The sequence below is a fragment of the Peromyscus californicus genome, unplaced genomic scaffold (genome assembly GCF_007827085.1).
Source record: "Peromyscus californicus insignis strain IS unplaced genomic scaffold, ASM782708v3 Scaffold_3__1_contigs__length_106647218, whole genome shotgun sequence".
NCBI lineage: Eukaryota > Metazoa > Chordata > Mammalia > Rodentia > Cricetidae > Peromyscus > Peromyscus californicus.
Window position 1 is genome coordinate 90,833,603 of NW_026294551.1, and position 25,725 is coordinate 90,859,327.

A 25,725-nucleotide genomic window follows, 5' to 3' on the forward strand; every position below is an offset into this window, starting at 1 on the left:
CATCTATTCGCTTGTGTATGTATACACTCACGTATGATGTCCCGTGATACATGAGGGAGCTGATTCTCCTTCCATCGTGTAGGTCATCGGGCTTGGCAGGAAGCTCCTTCACCTGCTGAGCCATACCCCCCATCCCTGAAGTTTTTTCTTAAAAAGGGATTCAAAACTCTAATGGCCCGCCATTGTTTCTAGCAAATAAGAACACCTTACTGTGATACGAAGGAATAAAACCTAACTAACTGTTCCTCCTTATTTTGAGCCCCATTGCTACATTTCACTTCTTCCCAGGCTTCCGCCGTGATGTGCCATGCACTGCCCAAGCACTTGAAATTTCCCCCTTGTGATGCACCTCCACCATGGCCTATGATTCAGCTCTCGATGGGTCTATTCTGCATCCCTCATCTACATTTCGGTAGAGATCATCAAAAAGGAGAAATCATAAGAATAGCAACTTATCCCTCAATGTTGCATGTCAACTTCAGAAACCTCTGCCAATCTATTAATCCTGTAACCAGGAGTCCATGGAGGAAGACAGTCCACTTGGTGTTCTGCTTCCCAGACATGGGGCACCCCCAGGTGGGTCTCTCAAAATTTCTGGTAACACTAGTGCTTGAGAAAGAACAGGAAATGACTCTTGTTTTTATCACTATAGCAAAACTAGGGGCCTTATGGGTGAGTGGACTGCCAGTTTGCATGGTCTGCATGACCTGTGGGCCCTCAGTAACATCAAAATCCCTTCTTCCCAGGATGATCCCTTCCTAAGGTGCCCACAGTTAAAAATCTCTCTTTCTAGAAGCTTCCATAACCCTCTACAGACACAATCTAGTTGGGATAAAGCCAACTAGAATATTGAAGGTCAATGGTTTGTAACTGTTCTGTATCCTGCAAGATTCTTTTGGTACTCAACAGATCTTTTCTTCAGCATTTTCTTCTTCTTTTTCTCCTCCTCTTCTTTTTATTTGTTTATTTTTATTTTATTTTATTTTATTTTATTTTATTTTATTTTATTTTATTTTATTTTATTTTATTTTTTGAGACAGGGTTTCTCTGTATAGTCATGGCTGTCCTGGAACTTGTTCTGTAGACCAGGCTGGCCTTGAACTCAGAGATCCACCTGCCTCTGCCTCCCCAGTGCTGGGATCACTGCCTGTTTGTCTTTAGCATTTTAAACCTCTGTCCTGTAGAATTAAATTTTACTCTCAGTCCCACCCTAGCCTCTTGGCCATCCGGCCACAACCCAGGCAGAGCCACAGCAATATTTCTGAAAAGCAGCCTTTTAATAACCTATTTGAACCCAGTGAGTGGGAAAGAATCAAAACATATGTCCCTCTGAGAATACCTTTACAAGAATAACAGGCCAGAGGCGTCTCTTTCATGGGAAACCAACATCCCCTGTGTCCTCACAAAAGTGGGATTTCAACTCATATGCATGCCACATATTTTCCCGCCCTGTCCCACCCTGCCCCACCCTCCACAGGTGACAGATTTACACACCAAAGGGACTGGTTTCTGTAACTGGGGAACAGAACGTTTAAAAAAAGAAAAGAAATCCATCCAAGTGGCCAGATACCAGAAATAAATCAGGGGCGGTTTACATACACAACAACAGTCAACTCATACAAAAAGGGAACTTTTTCAAATTGGAATTCAGAGGCAAAAATTACAAATGGCAGAGAATCCAGCTACCCATAAGAGATTACTTTAGAAAAACAAAACAAAAAAAACTTCCTGCTGGAGGCTCCCCTTCATTACAAAAGTATGCAAGCAGTCTCTTATAAATGCAGCCCAGGCACGCGGCTCGCTCTCTGGACATGAGAGCAGAGCTAAAATTCTCCGCATGGAATTCATGCCTGGACCACTGCCCCTCCCTTTAGGGCAAAAAGAGGAGGATGAGAGGGCAACAGGGGAGGGATCCACCTCAGGGGGAAGTGGAGGAGACACTGGAGCCCCCCAGGGGCTGGGAACGAATTGGTGTGTGCTCAGCTAATAGGGGATCTCAATGGCAAGTGGGTCCCAAATGCTGGGCACCCTTGGGAGTCTACAAGGTAGAGGTGCAAAGAGAAGAAGCTGGTCTGCTTCGTTCCCCCAGCTAAGGCCTTGGGACCAAAGGTGGATGTCGAGACAAGATCAGTGGTGGTTTGCAGGGAAGGCTGCTTCTGGATTGGACAGATGTGCACAGACTGTGTGCCTTATGTGGTCCTCCAAGGATAACCTTCCAGTCACATGGCCCTAACCCTTGGCACTGCAGAATGTAACGGTGTACGTCGGGGAAACTTCGCAGTGGGAACCAGCCCCGTCACCAAGAAATGCTATTGCCACATAGCACAGCGGCTGAGGCACATTGGTGGGGATTCAGAAGAGCAAAGACATGAGAGGAAGGGGCACCCGTGAGCTGCCTCAGGACTGGTGGGCAAATCCGAGTCTCCACCATTCTGCCAAACAATTAGGCATCTGCTTTCTAGAAGGCCGGGGTGGAGCAAGGGCTAATACCTGGGCTCTAGGTTGGGCATGAAGCCATGGGGCAGAAGCAAGTTCCAGCTACAGTACCGTGTCTAGGGACTTGCCTGCCAAGTACCATTCCAGGTTGAAAGCGCCAGGCAGCAGTACCTTTGGGCAACCTGGTCTGAAGGCTGAGAGCTCAGGTTGGCTGCTAGGGGAGAAATCGAGCTGTTAGTGTGTCCAAATGGTGGGGCTTAAAAGATTGTCAAAACCTGGCTGAGAGCTGCCCTGTGAGGACTCTGGGCTGTTCCCTACCGGAGAAAAGACTACAGCCTTCCCACGAGGGGGCACTAGCATCCCTGGAGTACCTCTCCATGCCTCACTCTGGTCTTGGGGCTCTGTAGGGAAAGGAACACCAAGACTCCAGGCAGTGTAAATTTATCTAAAACACGGGGAAAGAGGTAGCTGCGGAACCCTGTGCCACCCATCACCACCACCCCCCTCCTCCCACACACACTGGGCCAAAGAAGGCAGAAGGAGATAGGGCGCTGGAGGTGGACTAGCAGGGTCCCTGGTCCTCAGTCGCTGGGCCGGGCAGGATGTCAGTGAATTTTGCCTAGCTGGATCTTCTTCCACGCTTCCGAGGCTGTGAAGATGCAGGAGTCCAGAATGCCAGCAACAGTGAAGGTCCCACCAATGATGGCACAGATCTGCAAGAGGGGAGAGAAGGGAGGGTGTCAGAGATCAGGGCCGAAGAGGCACCAGGCTGGCCCTCTCCTGCATCACAAGAGGGTGAACTCACTCATGAGGACACATTGCCCATGATACCCATTTTGTTTGCCATCTTGTCACCAACAGTATTTAGGGCTCAAAGAAAACCACTTATCACCTGTATCGGTTCCTTTAGTTCCCAGATGAACTCTCTGAATGAGCAAGGGATTTATTAGCCCATTTTACAGATGAGGAAAGTGAGCCTTGCCTGGGTCACTTCCCAAAGTTCACCAAGTAAACACCTGTGATTTAAACTCAGGTCTGTCTTGACCTTGGCGCCTGTAGTATTAACCTCTACTCTAGGTTTCTCAACTACATATGATCCTATTTTCAGATAAATGATGGAGGGTCTGAAATGTGATGCCTCTAACCCCAGGTCTTATAATATGCAGGTCACCTGGGACTGGAGTCTGGGTCTGACAGATCCACAGTGTCTGCCTGTGACTGACTAGGAAAAATGGCCAGAATGCTTAGGATTGGAAACACTCCTACTCTTTGGAGCTGGCCTTCCTTGGGCAGCCAGGAAGTAAGCAAACAAACTCCAAACAGCAAGGTCACAACCACAGAAAGTACCACCAAAGAGGCTTCTAGTGGCATTCCTGACATTGGAGTCCAGACAGTTCTTCATCCTAGCAGGTTGTCCCATGCACTGGCGGGTGTCCGTGCTATTGTCACCAAACATTGCTCAATGTCGCCTGGAGGTGAAAATTACCACTGCTGAGGATGGCTGTAGGGGGATCAATGTGGCTGTCCGTCTGTCAGAATGCTCCGCAGCCACAGCACAGACCACAAAGAGTCTCCAGGTGAACCGTAGGATGTTAGTGCCTTTTTTTTAAGTCCACGGCAAACTAAGGAGCCAAAGCTCAGAGGTCTAAATCACTCGGCTGGTGCCACAGCAATTGGCTGAACTGGGGTTCAAAATGTTAGCGCTTGTGCTATTTATTTACTCACTTTTGTTTTGAGATAGGGACTCATGTAGCCCAGGCTAACTCATATAGCTGAGGATGACCTTGAACTTCTGATTTACCCGTCTCTGTCTCCCAAGTGCTGGTATTACAGGTATGTACCACCACCACCACCACCACCTGGACTGAGTCTTTGCTCTTAACTTGACAGATTCCTGCTTCTTCAGCAAGAAACGCTCCCAGCTAAATGAATAGCATACAGCCTTTGATTTATGTTGGGGCACAAAGGTCCTTTGCTCACTAAATACTAGGGAACCAGGAATGTTAAACACACAGAGGCCTCTTCTCAATGGAGGAGACAAAATACCTGTTTCCCATCCAGAAGGCTGGGAGTGGATATTGTTAATGACCTGGTGACCTTTTTGCTATCAGTGGCTGCAGACCTCATCCACCTTTTGCTATAGAGGGAGACCTTACTCAAATCCCATAGAGTGCTTATCCCAGGCTCTTATCCCTCCCTAGACTGTTGCACTGGAATGGGAATGATTGCTGCCTGGGAAACTTTTCCTCAGATTGTACTGTTTTAAATATGGTGACAACGAACCTCCGGGCAGCAGACTCCCCGAAGTCTGATCCAGGCTGACGAGGTCAGTCTACACTGGGTTTTCACTCTCGTCTCCTTTTGGCTTTGCTTCCCTGTCTGACGACGCAGGGTCCCCTCAGATTTGGATCGTTTGACTTAGGATTGTCCAGCGTGACTGTGGTGCAAAGGCTTGTCCACAACCACTTTTCTCACCCTTAGTACACTGTCCAGTAAACTGAAGGACACACTTCACGGTATACAGACCTCCTGCGAGGTGACTTTGGCCCACTATAGGTGTGATGGCTATTCTTGGTTGTCAACTTGACTGCATCTGGAACTGATTAAAAGCCCAAGCGCTGGGTACACCTGCAAGGGACTTTTTTCCTAATTAAATAATTTGAAGTGGGAAGACCCCATTTAATCTGGATCTTTTGAGGTGGGAAGATTACCCTTCATCTAGAGCACATCTTCTGCTGGAAGTCTAAATAAAGGATAAGAAAGAAGGAAATGCTCTTTGCCTGCTTGCTCTCACTCTTGCTGGCAAATCCATTCTTTCACTGGCATTAACATCTACTTCTTTAGGCAGGATTCCGGCATATACTGAAGACCACCTAAGACACCCAGCCTTGTGGACTGAACAACTACTGGACTCTTGGACTTGCTGTAGGTAGCAGCCATTGTTGGCCTAGCTCAGTGGTTCTCAACCTTTCCAGTTCTGTGACCCTTTAATACAGTTCCTCATTAAAACACAGTTCCTATACCACCTCAGTGGTGACCCCAATCATAAAATTATTTTGTTGCTACTCCATAACTGTAGTTTTGCTACTGTCATGAATTGTAATGTAAATATATATGTAGGATATCTTCTGATATGCATCCCCAAAAGGGGTTGTGACCCACAGATTGAGAACCACTGCTCTAGCTGGACCATAGCCTGTAGGCCATTCTAATATATATATAAAATATAAATCCTGCTGGGCGATGGTGGCGCACACCTTTAATCCCAGCACTTGGGAGGCAGAGCCAGGCAGATCTCTGTGAGTTTGAGGCCAACCTGGTCTACAGAGTGAGATCCAGGACAGGCACCAAAACTACAGAGAAACCCTGTCTTAAAAAACAAAAACAAAATTATAAATCCCATATATGTGGGATTTATGTATATGTATATTCATTTTATTAGTTCTGTTCCTCTAGAGAACCCTAATAGGCTAATGTAAGTGGGCTAAGCCATGGTATTGGGTAGGTAAGCTGCATTAAATCTATATATTTTAAAAGATCTTTTTGTGTATGTATAATGTGTATGTGTGCATTCATATGTGTGAGTGTGGGCACACATGTGCCACCCAACTCATGTGAAGGTCAGAGGACAACCTTGGGTGTCAGTTCTCTTGTTTGAGACAGCATCTGGGCCCAAGAACTTCCAGTGGTTCTCCTGGCTCTGCTTCCCATTTCAACACAGGAGGTTTACAGATGTGTGTTACTGAGCCCAGTTTTGCACGGGTTTCAGGGATTCGAACTCAGGGTCTCTCATTTGCAAGGCAATCACTTTACCTACTGGGCCATCTCTGAAGTCTATAAACACACACACACACACACACACACACACACACACACACACACGACAGGGTCTCTCTACATAGCTCTGGCTGTCCTGGAACTCACTATATGGACCAGGCTGGCCTCAAACTCACAGAAATCCCCCTGCTTCTGCTTCTCCACTGTTAAGATTAAAGGCATGAGCCACCATGCCCAGCCCCCTAAGTATAATTTTGATTTTGCTATTTTCAGCTTATGATGAAAATGTGGAAGGCAAGTCCAACATACATGGAGGAGCATCTGTACTAACAAGTTGTCAAAACTCCATTTGCAACTTAACCTGACTTAGGCTTTACATATACACACACACATACATAGCTATATATATATAATTTATTTAGTTATTTTTTTGAGACATGGTTTCTCTGCATAGCCCTGGCTCTCCTGGAACTCAGTATGTAGACTAAGCTGGCTTCAGACTCACAGAGATCTGCCTGCTTCTGCCTCCCAGGTGCTGGGATTAAAGGCGCACATGCTTTTTAATGTTGATTACTATTCTTACACTAAAGCACAGCTCTGGATTTGCATCTGTGGACAGACATCCATTGAAATGTAACTGTCACAGGACTCTGGGTGGCAGTGGTGCACTCATGGACCATTTGATGCTAAGGGGTGGGAAGCCAGAAGCCAGTGAGGGTGAGAGAAGGGCATAGCACATTGGCATTTATCTTTTATACGGTGTTTTCCTGAGACGGCTAAGCAGAGGTGTGCGAGGTTTAAGACAGAGCAGGTCTGTGTGGATGGCCTGTAAGGAGAGCGGCTGGCATTCCAGTAATAACAGTCCGAGAAACCCGAGCAGCCCCCCAGGGAGCTGAGAGGATGGGGACGCTGGGAGGATTATGATGAAGTGTTTTAAACAGGCCAGGCCTCTCCCCACCAGCCTCAGTGTATGACGCAGGGGCACTTTTCAGGGAAGATGACGGCAGGGGAGCTGGTTTATTTCGGTAGAGTGGATCAGATGATGGCAGATTTTATACCACAAAATGCTTTTAGAGCTTGGAGCGGAGGGTAGGAAAATGTGACTTAAGTGCAATGGAGCACAAAATAAAAAATAACCCCTCCATCTGCCTTCATCCACACATAACTTGAGGCCTGAATTCCTATGACTCACACACACCTGGCACCCGTCTGAGATCTTCTTTCATTGGGCTGGCCCAGGGAAGAGGGAGACATATGCACTGAGGCCCACCAGAAGATACAGCCTTTGGGGAAACTGAGGGAGCATGCAGGCTAAGCAACAGGCCCAATCACAGGGTAAGTTACTGTCAGCTTGAAGGCTAAGGGGGATGCTGCCGTGAGCGGAATCTCATCTCTGTCTCCAGCCTTGTTGCTAAATGTGGCAATCTCTATACTTGAGATAGAGATAGGCTGATGTCGCTCAACCCACGCATACATTACAATGTCTACTGAAGGGGGTGGATTGTGGTGGACTGCAAGAAAGGAATTCTGATACATTTTGGGGGGCTTCTCTAGAGTTGAGAAGATTCTAATGGCCCACCCTTGCTTTCATTCCAGTGGTCCCTCATTCTCAGGGGATACATTATAAGACCCACAGAGGTGCCTGGAACCAGATAGTTTCAAACTCAATACTTAGTGTACACTTAAAAAAAAAAAAAAAAAAACACGCTGGGCGGTGGTGGCACACGCCTTTAATCCCAGCACTTGGGAGGCAGAGGCAGGCGGATCTCTGTGAGTTCGAGGCCAGTCTGGCCTACCAAGTGAGTTCCAGGAGAGGTGCAAAGCTACACAGAGAAACCCTGTCTCGAAAAACCAAAAAAACAAAACAAAACAAAAACAACAACAACAACAACAAAAAAACAGTACCTACTAATTTTTTAACTTAAAAATTAGGCACAATAAAAGACTAATGATAATAAAATAAGAATACTATATTTAGTAATATTATTTAATATCTTCGAACGACTTGTTTCTGAAAAATTCTTTTGAGTATTTTCACATCGTGGCTATGAAACAAGCCACAAGGACACTGTAGTAGCCCATCTCCACCCTCAGTACCTACTAGAATGAGGTAGATTAGGGTTACAGGGACAACCAGGAGGCTTGAAGCATGGAGTGTCCTGGAGTTGACATACAAAGGGACATGGCAGCCACCAGCACCAGGGTGATACCATTCTGAGAATCACTGGGAAAACTGTCAATTATGGTCATCCCTTGTCCTGAAAAGGTCAGGGCTCTCACATGGGAAATGAAGCCACCAGCTGTATGAGGGTATGATGGCCCTTCAAGGTGAGTTACACAAGAGGGTGGCAGGAATACAGGCCTCACCACTGACATGTCTTGAGCAGTATGGGAAAAACAAATGGACCAGTTGTGAGATGAAGCTAGAGGTGATGAAGGAAGGATGCTAAGAATGGCCTGAAGAGAGGGCAGGGCACTGGAGACTCAGGATCACTCTGATCTGCAGGAAGGAGCCCAAGATCGACCTAAATGGACAAATGTGTAGATAAAGCAGATGGTACCATAGACACTAAACTCCCAGACTGCTGCTGGCAGCCGCTCTGGGAGTGCAGAGGTGAGGTACGGAGGCATGTACCTCCTCACTGCAAGTGACCACGGCAGGCAGGAGGTGAGGACTGGGGCCTTCGCTGCTTGGAAAGCAGAGAGAACCCATCCTCGGGGCTTGGGCAGTGGCTGCCATGGAAGTGTCTTTCTGGGTCTCAGTTTTTCCATCTATAAGACCAGAAAAGCAGTCTCATCCAACTGACAGTCATTCTGCAGAGAACACCTCTAGAGTACCTGGAATTCCAGAGTACCTGGAATTACGTGTTCAGTAAATGACACCTAATCTCATCTCTCAGTCTCCAGCCTTGTTGCTAAATGTGGCAATCTCTATACTTGAGACCCATTTTAATCAGAAAAAAAGAGTAAAATATTACCATTTATTTATTTATTTTCAATCCATGTGTGTTAGTGTTTTGCCTGCATGTATATCTGTGTGAAGGTGTCAGATCCCTTGGAACTGGAGTTACAGACAGTTGTGAGCTGCCATGTGGCTGCTGGGAACTGAACCCTGGTTCTCTGGAAGAGCAGAAAGTGCTCCAGGCTTCTTTTGAGGCTTCCTGTCTCAATTCCTTCTCTTCCTGGCACTTTCAGAGGAAGACGAGTCAATCATGGAAGAACAGGACGGCAAGGTTCTCTGAAGACCCTGAAGCTGCCCAAGGCTCATGTTAGCCATGGGGCCCGGTAGTCAGCCCTGACCTTAACAGAGGTGGCTGATGCCCAGGAGGGCATGGCTTAGGGCCGTGTCTAGGAGCATTCATGATGAAGAGCCTCCCTCTGGGCCAGGCTCCTTGGGTCAGATCCCTTTCACTTCCCTAGTCAGGGGGCCCCTGGTGTCTGGCCTGTGTCAACCCTATCGCTTGCTCTCTTATGTTCACGGCCAAGGGAGAGAAGACAGAAGTCACTGGTACAGAGCAGGTGTTCAAGACGCATTTGCTAAATAAGTAGACAGCGAGTGAACACAAGGATGAACAAGGAGTAGCTGAATGGGCTTGATCGAGCAAAGGAAAGACGGGCCCCTTGTTCCGCTCTGAGTAGGTGTCTGGGAGCTGGTGCGAAGGTGGGTGGAGAGGTGGAGGCTCGTGAAGCGGGGACAGGCAACAACCTCACCCATCCCATTGTGACTCCTTCAATCTCTGAGCCTGGGCAGTGCAGCCTGGGGCTGCGAGGTACTCAGTTGCTGAGGGCACCCTGGCCTTGGAGTCTGTAGAGCCAGGCTAAGGTCTTCCTGTTGCTGTGGCTGGCTGTCTGCCTCCTAGTGTTTATGCCTCAGTTTCTTTGCTTTAAAAAACTGGAAGACTACGTCTTAAGACTAGTGTGTCATGGAAAGAGCACCTGTGAGGCATGTACACACCCCCCAATGCCAATGACCTTGGCCCTTGCCTCCACCAGGCCTCAGGACAGAGGGACAACTAGGGTGAGGGGGCTTCCCTGTTTCGGGGGGGTGGTTAGGGAGGAGAGCTGCTAAGCCAGGAAGGGACACGATGGCCAGCACCCGTCTCCCTACCCTGGTCAGCAGCCCCAGCCCCAGAAACACGAGCAGGGAAACAATGCACTCACCTAGGCCCCAGTGTGTCCAAGAGAAGCAGTCGTGAGCTGGACATCACCAACAGCACTCCCCCTTTCTGACCCAACCCCCGCCTTCCCAGACCCGATGGCTTCCCAACCTTCCGTGGGGACCAGAATGAAGCCAGCTTACTTGAATATTTCACTTTGCCATTAATTTTTAAATTACATTTACTTATATACACAGGGTCACGGTGCCCGCATGGAGGTCAGAAGACAATTTGCAGGAGGAGTCAGTTCTCTCCATCTACCACGTGGGGTCAAACTTAGCCTGGTGGCAGGTGCCTTTACACGCTGAGCTGTCATTCCATCAAGTCTGGTTTATTGTTTTTCTTTTTTGCATTACGTGGGCCTCAAGCATGCCTGGCAAGTGTTCTGTCCTGGAGTTCACACCCTAGCATAACTTCAAAAGAAGATGTATTTCTTTACATTTTAACTCTGGCTTTCAATTCCTTATGCTATGGAAGGCCTGGGCTAGACAGCTGAATTCTTGTTCCACCAGGACTAACATCTTCCTGCCCCTCCTGGGCCTATGTTTACTGCTCAGTGGCTTGCTGTGAAAAAGTCTGCACCACCGCCACTCGGGAGGGAAGGAAAGGAAGCGCCGGGCAAACATTCCTGGGTGGAAGCCAGCTCTGTGATTTTGGGCAAGAAGGTCAGTTTAATTCTCTGGGCCTCAGTTTCTCTCACCTACGACTGGGGTGGCTATGAGGCCTCTGTGACCACAAATGCCAGGAACTGCTCATCTTTCCTCATCCAGGCGGTGCGGTTTCAAAGCTTGTGGAAAAGGCACAGTCAGAGGAAATAAATAATGAACCAAGTCTCATCATATGCTGCCGGAGGCAGACAGGCTGGAGCCGCAGATGAGAACACCCAAGTCGCAGAGGCAGGGGGGGGCATCAGGAAGGGAAGCTGACGATGGGGCTCCAGAGAGTTTGGGGATGGGAGGAAGGGAGGGACGGTGATCTACACCCAGCATGTCATGTCTTCTGGACCTCCTACCCTCAGCCCCTAACTCAAGGAAAGGTCTGAGGGAAAGTGTGCTTAACTGAAAACTCTCCTTCCCACCCTACCCCAAAGTTCCCCTTGGTTGAGCACCTCTGTCCTGCCCTGGGACAGTGCTCTCTTCTGCCTTCTCATTCAGTTCTTGTGACTGTGCCACAGACGAGAAGGCTCGTCCAAGGTCGCACAGCAACCGAGAACGTGGGTGTGGGAGGTTCCAGGTGTTTCTCTGTCTTGTCCCTACTCCTCAGCGCGTCTCCTCATTTATGGAGAACTTGTAAGCCTACCCTACCGCACTCGCTTTCTCTGTTCTCCTGCAGAGATCTGCACAGCAAATATCCTGGAATCGGGGTATTCGAAAGCCCTGCTTGCAGAGGTTGGGAAGTTAGAAGCGATGCATCACTGCGACTAAACCTCCTTGGACCACGGTGCCCAGTCCTTTCCTTTTCTATCCCTTTCATCCCACAGGGCCCACCTAGGAGATAGTATGAGAAGCCCCACCTCATTCAGCACCATTCCCTCCACCTGCCCCTGCACACATCTGTCTGCAAGACCTCACTTCACTCTGTTGCCCCAGATGGATCTGATCCCAAGGCTTCTGTACATTCCAGCCCTGAATCACAGATTCTGGGCTGTGTTCTAGCCGGCACATCGCAGTGGTGGTGGCGGAGGGCAATGAGGCAGGCACACGCCTGTAGCTCTTGGTTCAGTGGAGAGGAGGAGGCAGAGGAGAGAATCCAGGCCATCCACAGGAGGCTGCGAAGCTGCCCCCTGCCCAAGTGGCAAAGTCCACATAACCTTAGAGGAGTATAAAACTCGTGTGTGTGTGTGTGTGTGTGTGTGTGTGTGTGTGTGTGTGTGTGTGTGTGTGACATGCATGTCTATATATGCCAGAGGTCAACTCCAGATGCCATTTACTTTGGTTTTGGAGACAGGGTTTCTCCCTGGTTTGGAACTTGCCAAGCAAGCTAAGCTGGCTGGCCAGTGAGCCCGAAGGAGCCAGCTGTTTGTACCAGCTATGGGATTACAAGTGCACACCACCATGCCCCAGCTTTTTTACATGGATTCTAGGAAGGAACACAGGTCTTCACACTTGCACGACACAACCCTTTTCCAACTAAGCTAAAGCCTCAGACAAAACCAACCAACCAAACAACTCCCACCCCACCCGCCCCCAAAACAAAACAAAACCCAGTGCTAGGGGTCAAACACCCAGCTTCCAGCACACTAAGCATGCGCTCCACCACTGAGCTACGTCCAGTCCTTCTAGTCAGTTTGAAGTTTGTCTCCAATCAACTCTTCATGCTTCCTCACATCTTGCCATGAAGGGCAGGCAGAAACCAAAGAGACACAGGTCCAGGCTGGGGAACTTGCAAACTGTTAGCCCTGCAGCCTCGGGTGGACACCTGGTTTCTTTTTATGGCTGTGCACATGCTTACATGGTGGTGATATCAGTTTACCTTCTGCTGTAGTATCTCAGTGCTGGGGTAACAGCCACTGTCCAACAACACCAGTGTCCTATGCCAAAGGCTTTGTGCCTTCTAGGGCCTCTGCTGCTCTAACACCCTTGTTCGAGAGCCCTTGTTCAGCAGGGAGAGGATGTTACAAAGGAAGGCCTGGGGGTCGAGTCCCAGTTTCATCATTCACTAGCTGTATGGTCTTGGGGGAGTTTCTTTGCCTCTCCAAGCCTTGGTTGAATTCATATCTAAAACAGAAGCAGTAGAACCTCTGCTGAGGCCCCTGGAAGGGTTCGGGGGATAATTATAAAATTGCCTGTAGTAGATGCTGAGTAAAGGCAGCCATCATCACTTTTGTGAGCAGCTGTCCTTTACACATCTGTGAACACCCGAGGCCTATGCTGGATGCTGGGACACCACGGTAAATGAGTCACGACACCTGGAGGCTATGATTGGACCTGACAACTGGGAAGTGCAATCTAAAGCATGGGACATCTTTTTCCTGGTAAGGAAAGTGTGTGGGGGCAATGGAAAGAACATGGGTGGGTGGGGCTTACTCCAGCCAAACTCCCTCATCCCGAGGCCCCTAAGTGTCTTTTCAGTTGAAAGGGCTGCATGATAATGTTCAATGGGAGCACACCATCAGTATCTGGTACTTTCTGGTGGGCAAGAATTGTCAGTCATGCCAAGCCCAATATGGCACTTAATGGCTTCTGGGTATTCCTTCTCTCAAAATAAACCATGCATAGATAGAGATTTGACACCTCAAGTCACTCAATCTGTCACCACAGCCCACTTAAATCTCAAAAGAAGGGTTTTAGCAAACTGCAGGGGACAGAGATGGAGGGGTGGGGGAAGATATAGGCATGCACATATGGCCAAATGCAACGCTTCTTTTGGTGTAAGAATGTTCTGGTAGAGCAAGAGGGGTAGGTTTGATAGAGGTACTGTGAGGATCCAGAGAGGGGAGCCTTGGGCAGCCTGGTACTGGATACTGCAGGGCATGTTCCCTGAAGACCTGACCCGGAGGAGAACCCAGAATCAGCCAGGTGCCAGGTATGTGAAACCGCTTCTTTTGGAAGCTCTGCCCCTCACCCCAGCCCAGCCACAGCTGCTCCCCTCCTCTGAAGACATCACATGACATCTTAGCCTAAGCCCTTCTTCAGCAGCCCCCGCGGAGGGGCTATTTGCAGAGGACACCCACTTGGAGTTTAGAGCTGCCCACACAAGTGTGTGGTTGGAAAAGGAGAGGATGAGAAGCCCATGGCAGGTGTCTCCACTCTGCTGCAGCCCCACCCACCCTCCGCAGGCTCCAAGGTCTTTGTGTGGCATGTCTGAGTGCCAGCATCACCCTCACATCTGCTGTCCCATGACAAAGGGCTTTGAAGCTCCATAATGACGCCATCTGCCGGGAGCCAGCTGGCTCATGAGCTGACCCTTCAGTTGCCATGGCAACCAAGATGGCAGCCTTGGGCTCTCAGAAAACAAACCAAGCTAATGTCCGGAGGTTCCATGGAGCAGTGTGGTTAGCAAGCCTGGGGATTCATGGGGTCTTACCCCAGCAGAGGTGGACCCGACCAAGATGGCTGACAAGCTGGGGGCTGAAGGGAGAAGAACAAGGGAGGAGTCATGTTGGGTTATGATGATCGCTGTTCCCGTGGCTTTGTGGAAATTCCAGTTCTTGGAATGTCAATGGTTCACCTTGTCCAAACAGGGAGTCCATCCCAAGGAGAGGGCTTCTTGGCTTTCAAAAGGCCACTGGACTGATGTCTTTGCACACACAAGGCCCTTTCCAAGGCAGCCTTCTCTCCTTCATGCCAGGACCTTGCTGAACAAGTGTGAGGGCCTCCTCTCTGCCACTGTGGAACCCAGGAGCAGGGCTCTCGTGGCACAGCACTGGGTTTTGACATGAATGTTCCACACCACTGGGAGGCTCCTGGAGGCCCAGGCTCACTCAGGCCTGGTATAGCAAAATCTAGCAAACAGTAAGGGAGTAACCAAAGCCGCTTCATCTCTCAGCCACTTGCCAAGGGATTTTTGATGCTCAGGGGCTCAGCTGCTTCCCATGAACAAATGGGAACTGGGGGTTGGGGACCATGGCGGGACCTTCTTGGCCTAGCAGTGCAGTGTGTCAATGGCACCATTGGCAGCAGAACCTCCAGGGCCTCTGAGGCGCAGGCCACACCTGCCTGGAAGCATGGAGGACTTCTGCTTCTATCTAAGTGTCTGGCTTATTCTGGGTATGCAGTGGGACCCACATGCACTTAGCATGTGCTCACCTGCGGCATCTTGGGTAAAAGCATTTGTTCACAAACCCCTTGACTCGGAGGTGACAAGTTTTATAAATCTCCTCCTATATGTGGGTCCCTAGTTTTACCTCCTCTCCATCTTTGTGGTGAGTGGCAGACTTTGAATATTACCGGGCAGGGAGGACTGGACGGCTCTTAACATCTTGAGTCTCGTTTTTTTCAAGTTCAAGTGAAAGGAGCAGGGTTCACTGGTCTGCTTGGGGCAGAGTGGTCCTCAGCCCTGGCCTAGCTCCTCTGGCCACTTGCTGCCCGGGAGGTCTTTCTATACAGATGTTGATGACCGTTCCTCCGCACACATGTGGCAAGCCCTTTCCAGCTTGCGTGTGGTGCTTCAGCTCTAGGTAGGAGCTATAGGAGCTGTTTGTTCAAGGGAAGCTGTGGATTCCTGTGCGCTCACAGAACAGCAAAAAGCTGTTCTGAGGCTTATCCAAGCCTCAGGCTTGTGACACACGTTGTATCCACCTGCTCTTTTTATCTGCAGAGTTTTCCCTTCCTTCCATGATGCTCTCTGAGCCTCAGAGGCCCGGGAGGTAGCAAGAACAAAGACCATTATTCTTATGTTGCTCGTTAGAAGCAATGGCCTTGCCACAGATACCTCCCTGACCATGTGCCTTGCAGCGCCCACTGGCCCTCTCCCAGTAACTAGCCTTGATTTTGCTCTTGAGGAATGCCATCCCTCACAACCTTTGGTTCCAGAGAGGGCAAGAGACCTAGCCCAGGGCAAGCAGAGAATTCTGTTCTCTAAGCAAAGACAGAAGGATATCATGGTACCTCAGCTGAGACAAGAAGAGCTCGGTCCTTTCCAGGGTTTGGCATGGAGTTACTGAGATCTAGAGAGCTTCTGTTGGTAAATTCTGTCCGAGAACAAAGCCAGGATAGAGAGAGATGTAAAGACTGAAAGATGGAGAGAGATACTTCTCACCAAGTACGTGACTAGATACAGCCAGGCCTAAAGCCACCGACACACCACTCAGGCCAGCTGCATAGATCCTGTCTGTTCCTGACCCTGCCACAGCAGGAAACGAACCAGCCAGGATTGAGACCCCGATATCAACCATCATTAAAAGTATGAAGTTGGGCGAAGTGGCATTCCTAGCTATTTAGGAGGCTCATATGGCACCCAGGAGGATTCCTGCCAGTTCCAGGCCAGCCTGGGCTACACACCAAGACCCAACTCACCCTGCACAAGGCTTTCCGATATTACATGCATCTTTAGGCCTCAGTGGCCAAATCCGACAGAGCAGCCCTGTCTTTCACCTCTGCTGACTCCAGCTCACCCCAGACCTCTGAAGTTTCTTGGGTGGAAGAGGCACTGTGACCCACCTTCCCTGTACAAGGGTGATGAATTGGAGGCCAGGAAACAGTTCACGTCACAGAAATAATCAGTGTAAAACTAAACTGCCATCCTAACGCTGCCCAGAGTAGACAAGGTGGAGAAAAGGAGAAACAAAGGCAGGAAAATGAGCGGAGAAGGAGTACGCCGAACCCAGGACGGCCGGACTGTGAGAGAAGACACGAGAAGACGTTAAAAGGCATGGCATGGCAGGCATGCGGTTAATGGTGGCGCACGCCTTTAATCCCAGCACTCGGGAGGCAGAGGCAGGCGGATCTCTGTGAGTTTGAGGCCAGCCTGGTCTACAGAGTGTGTTCCAGGACAGCCAGGATGGCAAAGTGAGACCCTTTCTCAAACAAACAAACCCCAAATACAAATGCTGAAAATAATTTCCACAGACCACCACCAGAAAGAGAAAATCACCAACATCCCGGAGCCAGGAGATTTCCCTTAGGAATCAGATGTGCTAAGTGGTATCTCCCAGAACACACCTCAGCTAGGGAAAATGCCCGTGGTTCCAGCCTGCTTCCGGTAACACTTCACCGGTCTGGGAGACAAAGTCACCTGTGTTCACTGCAGGCCTAGCAGGCCCTGTCTGGTTCCAGCAAGAATAGGTGTGGGCTGCCCAGACGAGGGAGGCCACAGCAGACGCACAGCTGGCTCTGGGCCCTGGGTGACTTACCGTGGTGATGAACCTGTAGAGCGGTTGTCTTCTCTCTGTGTACTTGACTGTGATGGGGCTGAGGTCATAGCGGAACCAGATGGCGGGGATAATGCGGCCCGTGTGGCTGTAGGCAACATACTCCTATAGGAGAGAAAAGGAGGGTGACGGGAGAATTACAGGCAGAGCCAGCCTCAGGAGGGTGAGGGTGTGGACTGCAGCAGGGCATCCAGACAGCTTCCTCTCACTCCTCCTCCCAAGGCCTCAGGGCAGGCAGCACAGTGGGGCGTTTTCCTTCAGCTGTAGGAAATGGACCATGTAACTCAGAAGTGGCGCCAGAACTGAGCACCAATCTGAAGGGTGAGATGTGAGAGGAGAGCTTTGCGCTCAGTCTGAATATTTCCTCCTTGAATCACCTGGCCGCATAAAATCTAGTCATTTATTCTGTCGGGCACCTCGGCTGTTCTGGGATTCCTGGGGCGACAAGGCCTCTTCCCCAGAGGAGTCAGGACTGCCAGGCGTGAGGACACAGACATCGCAGCATCACTGACTTCCAACAGTGTTCATGTAGGGTTGAGCGACTCCAGTGCTCACGGGGCCATAAATGAACTGCCGATTCTCCTTAGGGGAATCTGGAAGGCTCACTGAGGAGGGGACATTCTAAACCACGGCTGATGGATAAGAAGACATCCTGTCTGATGTGTCAATGTGATGAGTACAAAGACCAACTGGGGGCGAGCTTGCCCACAAAGAAGGGCCAGCAGAGAGAACTGGAAAGGGGCAGTGCCCAGCCCGCCATGGCTCCTAAGAAGCACACAGCAATGTGTGGCCACCGAGGAGCTAAAGCGACAGGCTGTCTTTGGGCCAGCCTTACCCTCTCCTGAAGGGCTTGGTTTCTCCCACTGCAACCCTGGGGATCAGGGCAATGACCCACAGGATCTCTTACTGGGGCACTTCAGGGCACTGAGAAGCTCTGAGCATGTCTCTCTTGTTTACAACAAATGGAGATGGATGCTGGGTACCCCAAGCCCCACCCCTGTGTCCCCTGCACTGGTCTTGAGCAGCTGGGCTGATTCCACGGACCCCACTGAGTCCTAACCTCCCACTGGACAGCTACTTCCATTCATAGGACAGGCTGGGGCCAGAGCCACAGAGAATGCTGAGTGAGCTGTTCCAGCCACCAGGCCCTTGCCAAAGCCTTGAGGGCAGGAGCCCGGGGGCAGAGAAAACTCCACTTTCCCAGGGGAGAGCTGAGAGAGCAGGGTGACTGTCTGGGTTGCGGCCCAGAGCTGAGGGATGAGAAACAGAATGAAAAATAGCAGCAGTAGACACCAATTACCCAAGCCTTCTTTGCAGGCTGAGCGCTCTTCTGAAAACATTGCTTCATTTGACAGCAATCTTGTGGAGTAACTACCACGGACATATTATAAACAAGTAAACAGGCAATGATGACTGAGCTGGGATGGGGTCGTGAGGTCCAGAGCCCCCCATGCTTCCTGCTCAGATGTGCCAGCACTGGGGGTTACAATGGTTTAAACATGTCCCACCCCCCTCAAAGTCATATGCATTTGTTTGTTGTAGTGCTGGTGGTTGAAACCAGAGCCTTGTGCATGCTGGGCAAGTGCCATCAGCTCTCTCCTCCGTCTTAGTTTACATCGTCCATTTTTCTGCAGGTCAATGGATAAGTATAGTATACACATGTATACAGAAGTATACATTGGTGGGAACTGGAGGTGAGGCCTTTGGGAGGTGATTAAGTTAGATGAGGCCATGAGGGTGGGGTGCCAGCGGCAGCATTGGTGCTTCTGTGAGAGGAGGAAGATGCTCGCTCCTAGGCTGCCAGTGTGCTTGTGTCTCTCCATGCCCTGCCTGCCCACCACTGTGTGATGATGATACAGCAAAAAGGCTCAGCACAGGCCGGGGACAATCTTTTTGACTTTCTCTTCTCCAGCTCCATGAGATAAAGCAACTTCTGTTCCTTATCTGTTACCTAGTCTTCGGATTTTGTTACATCACCAGGGAAGAGAGTGGGCTAGACTCCGTCTCTGACATAGTGAATGAAAGAAATAAGCCTCCCCAGAGAGTTATGGATCAGAGCAAACCAGAGCAGAGGGACCCATCACTGAGAGGCTTCCCAAGTGGGTAAGCCTGGACAGCCCCTTGATAGATGGACAGACTGGACAGATGGAGTGGGTGAGCAATCAGGGGGCTCTGGAGCCCAAAAGGAACCTGGCCCTAATCCCTACATGGCAGCTAGACAGCTCTGTGACTATCAGTTTCTTGGTGACCAAATCTGTAAAATGGGGACAACAGCTCCCATATCAGGACAGTCATGGTGACTGAATTGGTGATGGAAGCCAGGTGGTGGCGCACACCTTTAATCTCAGCACTTGGGAGGCAGAGGTAGGCAGATCTCTGTGAGTTCGAGGCCAGCCTGGTCTACAGAGTGAGTTCTAGGATAGCCAGGGCTACACAGTGAAACCCTGTCCTGAAAAAGAGATAGAAAGAAAGAAAGAAAAAAAAGAAAGAAAGAAAGGAAGAAAGAAAGAAAGAAAGAAAGAAAGAAAGAAAGAAAGAAAGAAAGAAAGAAAGAAAATGAATGGATGGAGGCAGGCAGCTGGGTATGTCTGGTTCCTAAGAACTCAATACACGACCACCCAATCATGATTATAGTTGAACTAAATAGTCCATCATTTACTTAGGGTTTGGGTAGCCTTGCAACAGCAGAAACAGGAGAGCCCTGGTGGTAAACAGGAAAACCCACCCACTGGGCTGGGGCAGGGATTCCTCCTACTCCGGGCACTAGTGTCCATTGGCAATGCAGTTTCTGGAGGGGCCCAAGCCACTAACTACAGGGTCATCTCATTTCGTCGGCTCTGATGTCCCTCTGTCTGTCTGTCTCTTGGAGTGTTGGGGTCCTGGGACATCCACAGCCACCCTGATATGATTCCTCGGGCATCTACCATGTGCTGGTCCATAGGAGCCTGAAAAATCAGGACCAGAAGATTTGGGACATTTAGGGACAGTCCTCTGCCTGCTATTTCAAACAGATCACATTTTATCTCTTTGTTAGTTTCTCCCTTAGACCTTGAGGCCACCACAATGACAAGGACTGAGTACTTCATCTTTACCTAGACTAGACAATGAGACTGGTAGGACTACCTACTACTCCCCAACCCCATTAATTCCTTTCAGCAGAACGCACGGGGGCATTGCCTCTTCTCTCAGCCAGCAGAGGGCGCAACTGCGATGCTCAGTCCATTTCCAGCCCACTCACCTTGTTGGCCACTGTGTACTGGTAGGAGTAACGCTGCTTGCCATTCTTGTCCTCATACACTGTGGGCACAATCTTCAAGATGTAGTCATGGGAGGCCAGGGCTGCAGGGAGTACAAAACAAGATGAAACGTGGCGGGCACTGCTGGCGGGGTGGCCCCACATGTCACCCCAAGCTCAAGTCCTCCTGGCATCCCAGAGTGCTTTCCCCTCTTCTCTTCTCCGGAATGCCAGGGCCTGAGCAATTAATTCCATTTGCTGGGATCTTTACGTCTGCATTACATAACATATAATATTCGGGGTCACACACTCACAAATGGGGCAACCATTAAAGAGGGGTGCTGAGAAGGCATTATCTCCAAGAACCAAGCCACGGATCAGCATGCTTCTGTGAATTAGGGGCCAGGGGACACGTTCTCTTCAATGTGTGAACACACAGAATTATTTAGAAAGAGCTCCCAGGAAACAGAGCAGCTTCAGTGTCCCCTTTACCTAGACTAGAGAGAGACTGGCAGGACGGCACTCCTCACCATGCCCCACTCCCCACAAAAGTTTCCTGGGGGAAAGGTAGGATTCGAGAAAGACCCCATTTCATTGTGGGCATTGTCTGCATGCCTTTCCTTTTAAAATAAACTGGGTTCTGGGTTTCAGAGAGAAAAACAAAAAGAATCCCCCAGAAAGAACTATGTAAGAACTGATTAATCCCCAAGGATGGGGATGTGTTCAGTGGTCAAGCACCTGCCTAGCACACACGTGGCCTTGGCCGCAATCCCAGCACTGCAAACACAAAAACCCCAAAACCTGGTCAACTTCTCTTCTTTCTCAATAAACATCTGATCGTTCAGCCCTGCAATATTTCAACATAATCCCTTTACCCGGCTCTCTCCTCTCCTCTCCTCCAGCTTGGATGGGGGAAGACGTTGAGGACAAGGACTAAGCCTTACATTCCTGCCCCCAAACCCTGCACAGAGCCTGGTACTGAGTGGACAGTGGCAAATCTTGCTGAATGAATGAATGGACAGAAGGATGACTGGACAAAGGCATGAATGGAGAATGGATCAATCAGCTACTGATAAGCATGAGGTAACAGGAATTAGAGCTGCCACAGCCTCCCCGAGCATGAGGTAACCGGAACCAGAGCTGCCACAGCCTCTCCAGGCATGAGGTAACCGGAACCAGAGATGCCACAGCCTCCTAGGGCAAGGACTTCTGAACCCTGTGGGCCTTTAGGATGCCAATAGAGGTCCAACATCCATCCCTCTCATTCCTTCTAGAACCTTAGGCTGGGAACCATGGAGCTAAAATAACATAGAAATTGAATCGCCTGGGTCCTAACCTTGGTCTCCACAAGTCAGTCCTGTCTTCAGACTCATGTGTAAGAGTGGTGGGCATAGAGAGAATCTTCTAGCCCTGACAAGTTCACTCCCTGACTCTTCCTGACCCTTACGCCACCCCAGGAAAGCACAGGACTTCTGAAATCAAGTTGACACCCCAGGAAACTTAGGGAAAGCCCTCTAGCCTTTAAGCTAAGCCCAGGGGACCCCATACCTCTTGTTCATGCCTGCAATGGCTCTCAGAGTTCTGAGCACTAGGATCACCTGGGATCAAAGGCAGACCCTAGTTCTCACCCCTGGAGACTCCCACGTGATGGACTCAGTATCTATAACTAAACCAGGAGGCCAAAGACCATCTTGAAGTATATCTCTCAAATTCCATTACCCAGGGATAAAGCATGAAGTAATGAATACCTTGGCAAAAGTCACAACTGTAATATTTTTTGTTGTTATTTATACAAAACAAAGGTAGTCTCTCTCTCTCTCACACACACATACACACACAAATGAAAGTCACCTTTATGTCTACTGTATACAGAAAACCAGTTCACATTCCCACTGAAGTATTGTAGTGGGTAGCCATTCCAGTTTTGATCTGGAAGTTCCAACCCCCATTGAGGCTTCGGCAACTGTCACGCCTACAAGGCGGGGCCAAGGGAGGTACCTGGAGACCCGAGATCTGGATGGGCCAGGGCTCTCTCTGTTCCTGGACCCTTGACGGTGGAGGTTGACCGAGCAGAGCTCCAGAGAACACCGCTGAACTGCGATACACCTTCCCCAGACCCCACGACCTACCTATCCCTTTTTAGTTACCCACTAAATAAATCTTCCTTTTAACTACGTGGAGTGGCCTTAATAATTTCACCAATATCTGGCGCCCAACGTGGGGCCCAAACCCATGCCTGAGATTAAGAGTCTCATGTTCTACTGACTGAGCTAGCCAGGCTAGCTGAACATGTCAGATGTCCTCATGGAATCACACTGGGGCTTCTCCTCAGGACCAGGTATCATGAACATCTTTCAACAACACCAAATGGAAGCCTGTAGAGACTGTTGGCTTCACCTCCTTGTTTCCAGAACTCGGTACTGTGCCTGAGCAATATGCAATGGATGTGTGACTGCCGAACAGTCATGAGGCATCATGGCCAGCAGCTGCCACATTCCAAGATGCAGGTCCCTACCACACATTAGGGGTAACACTAATATGGTTCTTCAAAGCAACCCAGTGGACATTATTTTTCTTAGCTTAGTATGTGTGTACATGCACACATAGGCATGTATAAAAATGGATACATATGTGTGTATATGTGTGTGCACTCTTTGGCCCTGAGTAGAGAGATACAGCACTCTCTAAAACTCTGGAAGAAGCCAATGATTGACAGGAATGGTTTGGGCAGGAGATGGGGGAGGGGAGGGCCCAGCTTGTTTCCTCCCTGACCCCCTATGGAGCTGGTTTCCATAGAGTGGATTCTGGTTCTGCTGCAACTCTATGGGATCCAGGTGACTACCTCCGCTCAGGACGATGGCAAAGCAGTGATTAACAACAGTGACAGTAGCTGGTGTCAGAGTTTGGCGATATTCCAGGGCTGCGATCTACCTTCTCTAGGGACAGGCTACTCTCTTCCCTTTTCGGTAAGACAGGAATGAGTCTGCATGCCTCACGGGGCAGCTGTGGGAAAGGAATGGTTGGAGGATATGACCTCTGCTTGCAGCAAGCACCTGACTAAGTCTTCTGCCCCTCTGGCTGCCAAGTTCCCATGCCACCTACTGTGAGGAGACACCTCAGGGAGAGGGTTGCTTATGCTGGGATACTCACGGTTGGAGGTGAGTCTGTCCGCTCCACCGAGAGCATTGAAAGCTCCATGAACATTCTGGACCTGCAGAGAAGCACAGTGAGAGAAGGTCCCTAGGGGGCCTTGTCAGTGGGGACTGGCCAGGGACCACCAGGTCACGAAGGGCAATCCATCAGGGACTGGTTCATACAAAGGCCTGGGGAGCAAGAGACAGTGCAGGCTGGGTACACATGTGGCAGCAGCATGCTTGCCATTTTAAGCACCTACTGTCCTGGCTACTTTGTGTCATCTCATTTATCCCCCTTTAAAAATAGACCTCTTAGCCCACTCTACAGACTAGCAAAGCAAGGCTTGGAGCAGCACCCCAACTTGTCAGACATCTGAGTTGCTGACTGAGCCAAAGTGAACTCAGTCTGTGGCCCTGAGAGCCTGCAGAGAAAACTCAAAGGACCACTCTTGTCACATTCCTTCCATGATCCTTCCAGCCCCCGTGAAAGGTCCTGAGAAGAGCCAGCCTAGGGTTGCAGAGCTGTGGCCTCCTACTGTGTCAGCTGTAGGTGACACACGAGAGGTATGAAGAGTCACCTCCACACGGCAGTGGTCACACTGTCCTCGGGCAGGGGCTGCAGGAGAAGCAGGCTAAGAACCACACTCCCCGTCTCCTTCGAGGATGAAACCAGGCCGGCCCCAGAACAATTGTGCCCCGCACATGGAGCCCGCCACCGGATCCAGTTAGCAAGCAAGGGCTTCTGGGAGGAAGGATCATTGACACTGATCTGGAGGAAGGCCCCGAGTGCGCCAAGCAAGCAGAGCCTGCAAAGGTCTGAGCCTGAAGACCAGGTCAGACAGAGACCCACGGGACCCCAGGGAAGAGGGAAGGGGGAGAGCAGGGCGTAGGTGGGATAGGCCCCTGTAGAGAACGCTTTAGGAGCAGCAGGTGGGGGACATGACCCTCAGGCTGACCTCACAGGCCGATGCTTGCTGACAGTCACAGAAGTGTACTCTCAGCATGTGATCAGGGCAGTGTAGGGCAGCAGTGTGGCCATCTGCTGCCTTGGGACCCCAAGTGTGAACGACTTGGTTCCTGATCCCCAAGGATGGAGGTGTTGTGGTGTTGGAAGGCTCACACCAGCGGGGACCACCCTCGGCCTGACCAACATGTGCAAGACTTGGCACACAGTAGGTGGTTGACAAATGTGAACAGATGGACATGGATTGGCTCTAAGCTAAGAAAAACTCCAATTCCTTGGAGCAGAGGATAGCTGTAATCCTTTGGTTTTGTTCCTACATGCAGCGCCAATCCGCCCTCTCGCCTTCTCCCTTCTCCCCTGCCTTAGCCTGGGTCCGTGTTCTCCTTGCCCAGGGCATGTCCCTTCCCTCACCTCTTGCCTACAGTCTTGCTTCATGGACCCTTCTGCCTCATAAAAGATGTATGTTCAGTGTGGCAGTGGCCTCACTCATCAGCATCCCCTCCTCTGTCAGTGTGGCAGTGGTCTCTCTCATCAGCATCCCCTCCTATGTCAGTGTGGCAGTGGTCTCTCTCATCAGCACCCCCTCCTATGTCAGTGTGGCAGTGGTCTCTCTCATCAGCATCCCCTCCTCTGTTCAGTGTGGCAGTGGTCTCTCTCATCAGCATCCCCTCCTATGTCAGTGTGGCAGTGGTCTCTCTCATCAGCATCCCCTCCCATGTCAGTGTGGCAGTGGTCTCTCTCATCAGCACCCCCTCCCATGTTAGTGTGGCAATGGTGTCACTCATCAGCATCATCAGCATCCCCTCCCATGTTAGTGTGGCAGTGGTTTCTCTCATCAGCATCCCCTCCTGTGTTAGTGAGGCAGTGGTCTCACTCATTAGCATCCCCTTCACCAACCTAGCACAGGCTTTCCCCACACAAACCCAGTTCCCTGCTCCCTTCCTTCAGACAGATTTCTCTGGGCTTTCAGCCAACTGAGAGGAGCCCTCTTGGGTGACTCAGGCCTTTGGCACTTCATGTCTATATGTGTCATTCTGGGGTCACAGATACATGCTGATTAATTTTTCTGAAAGTCAGCATGAGAGTCTGTTAATATAAAAACAAAGGGTTGGGTACGGCATAGAGTGGGCCTTCTGAGAGAGGGTGATGTGTCCGATGATCCCTTGCCTGGGTCTTGTGTCACTGACCATCATGGGCCTGGCCATGTTTGG

General features: G+C 50.1%; 1 protein-coding gene across 1 annotated transcript in view; it reads right to left on the minus strand.

Moving 5' to 3' along the window:
* Window positions 1-1,258: 1,258 nt before the first annotated feature.
* Ergic1 (endoplasmic reticulum-golgi intermediate compartment 1) overlaps window positions 1,259-25,725 on the minus strand; it is a 103,846-nt gene continuing 79,379 nt past the window's right edge. Inside the window, exons 7-10 of the mRNA XM_052758931.1 lie at window positions 23,567-23,627; window positions 20,420-20,520; window positions 17,164-17,286; window positions 1,259-3,149 (exon numbers count right to left, since the gene is read on the minus strand). Of these exons, the coding sequence (XP_052614891.1) occupies window positions 3,042-3,149; window positions 17,164-17,286; window positions 20,420-20,520; window positions 23,567-23,627 (393 nt within the window). The 3' untranslated portion in view covers window positions 1,259-3,041. The remainder of the gene's footprint in view (window positions 3,150-17,163; window positions 17,287-20,419; window positions 20,521-23,566; window positions 23,628-25,725) is intronic.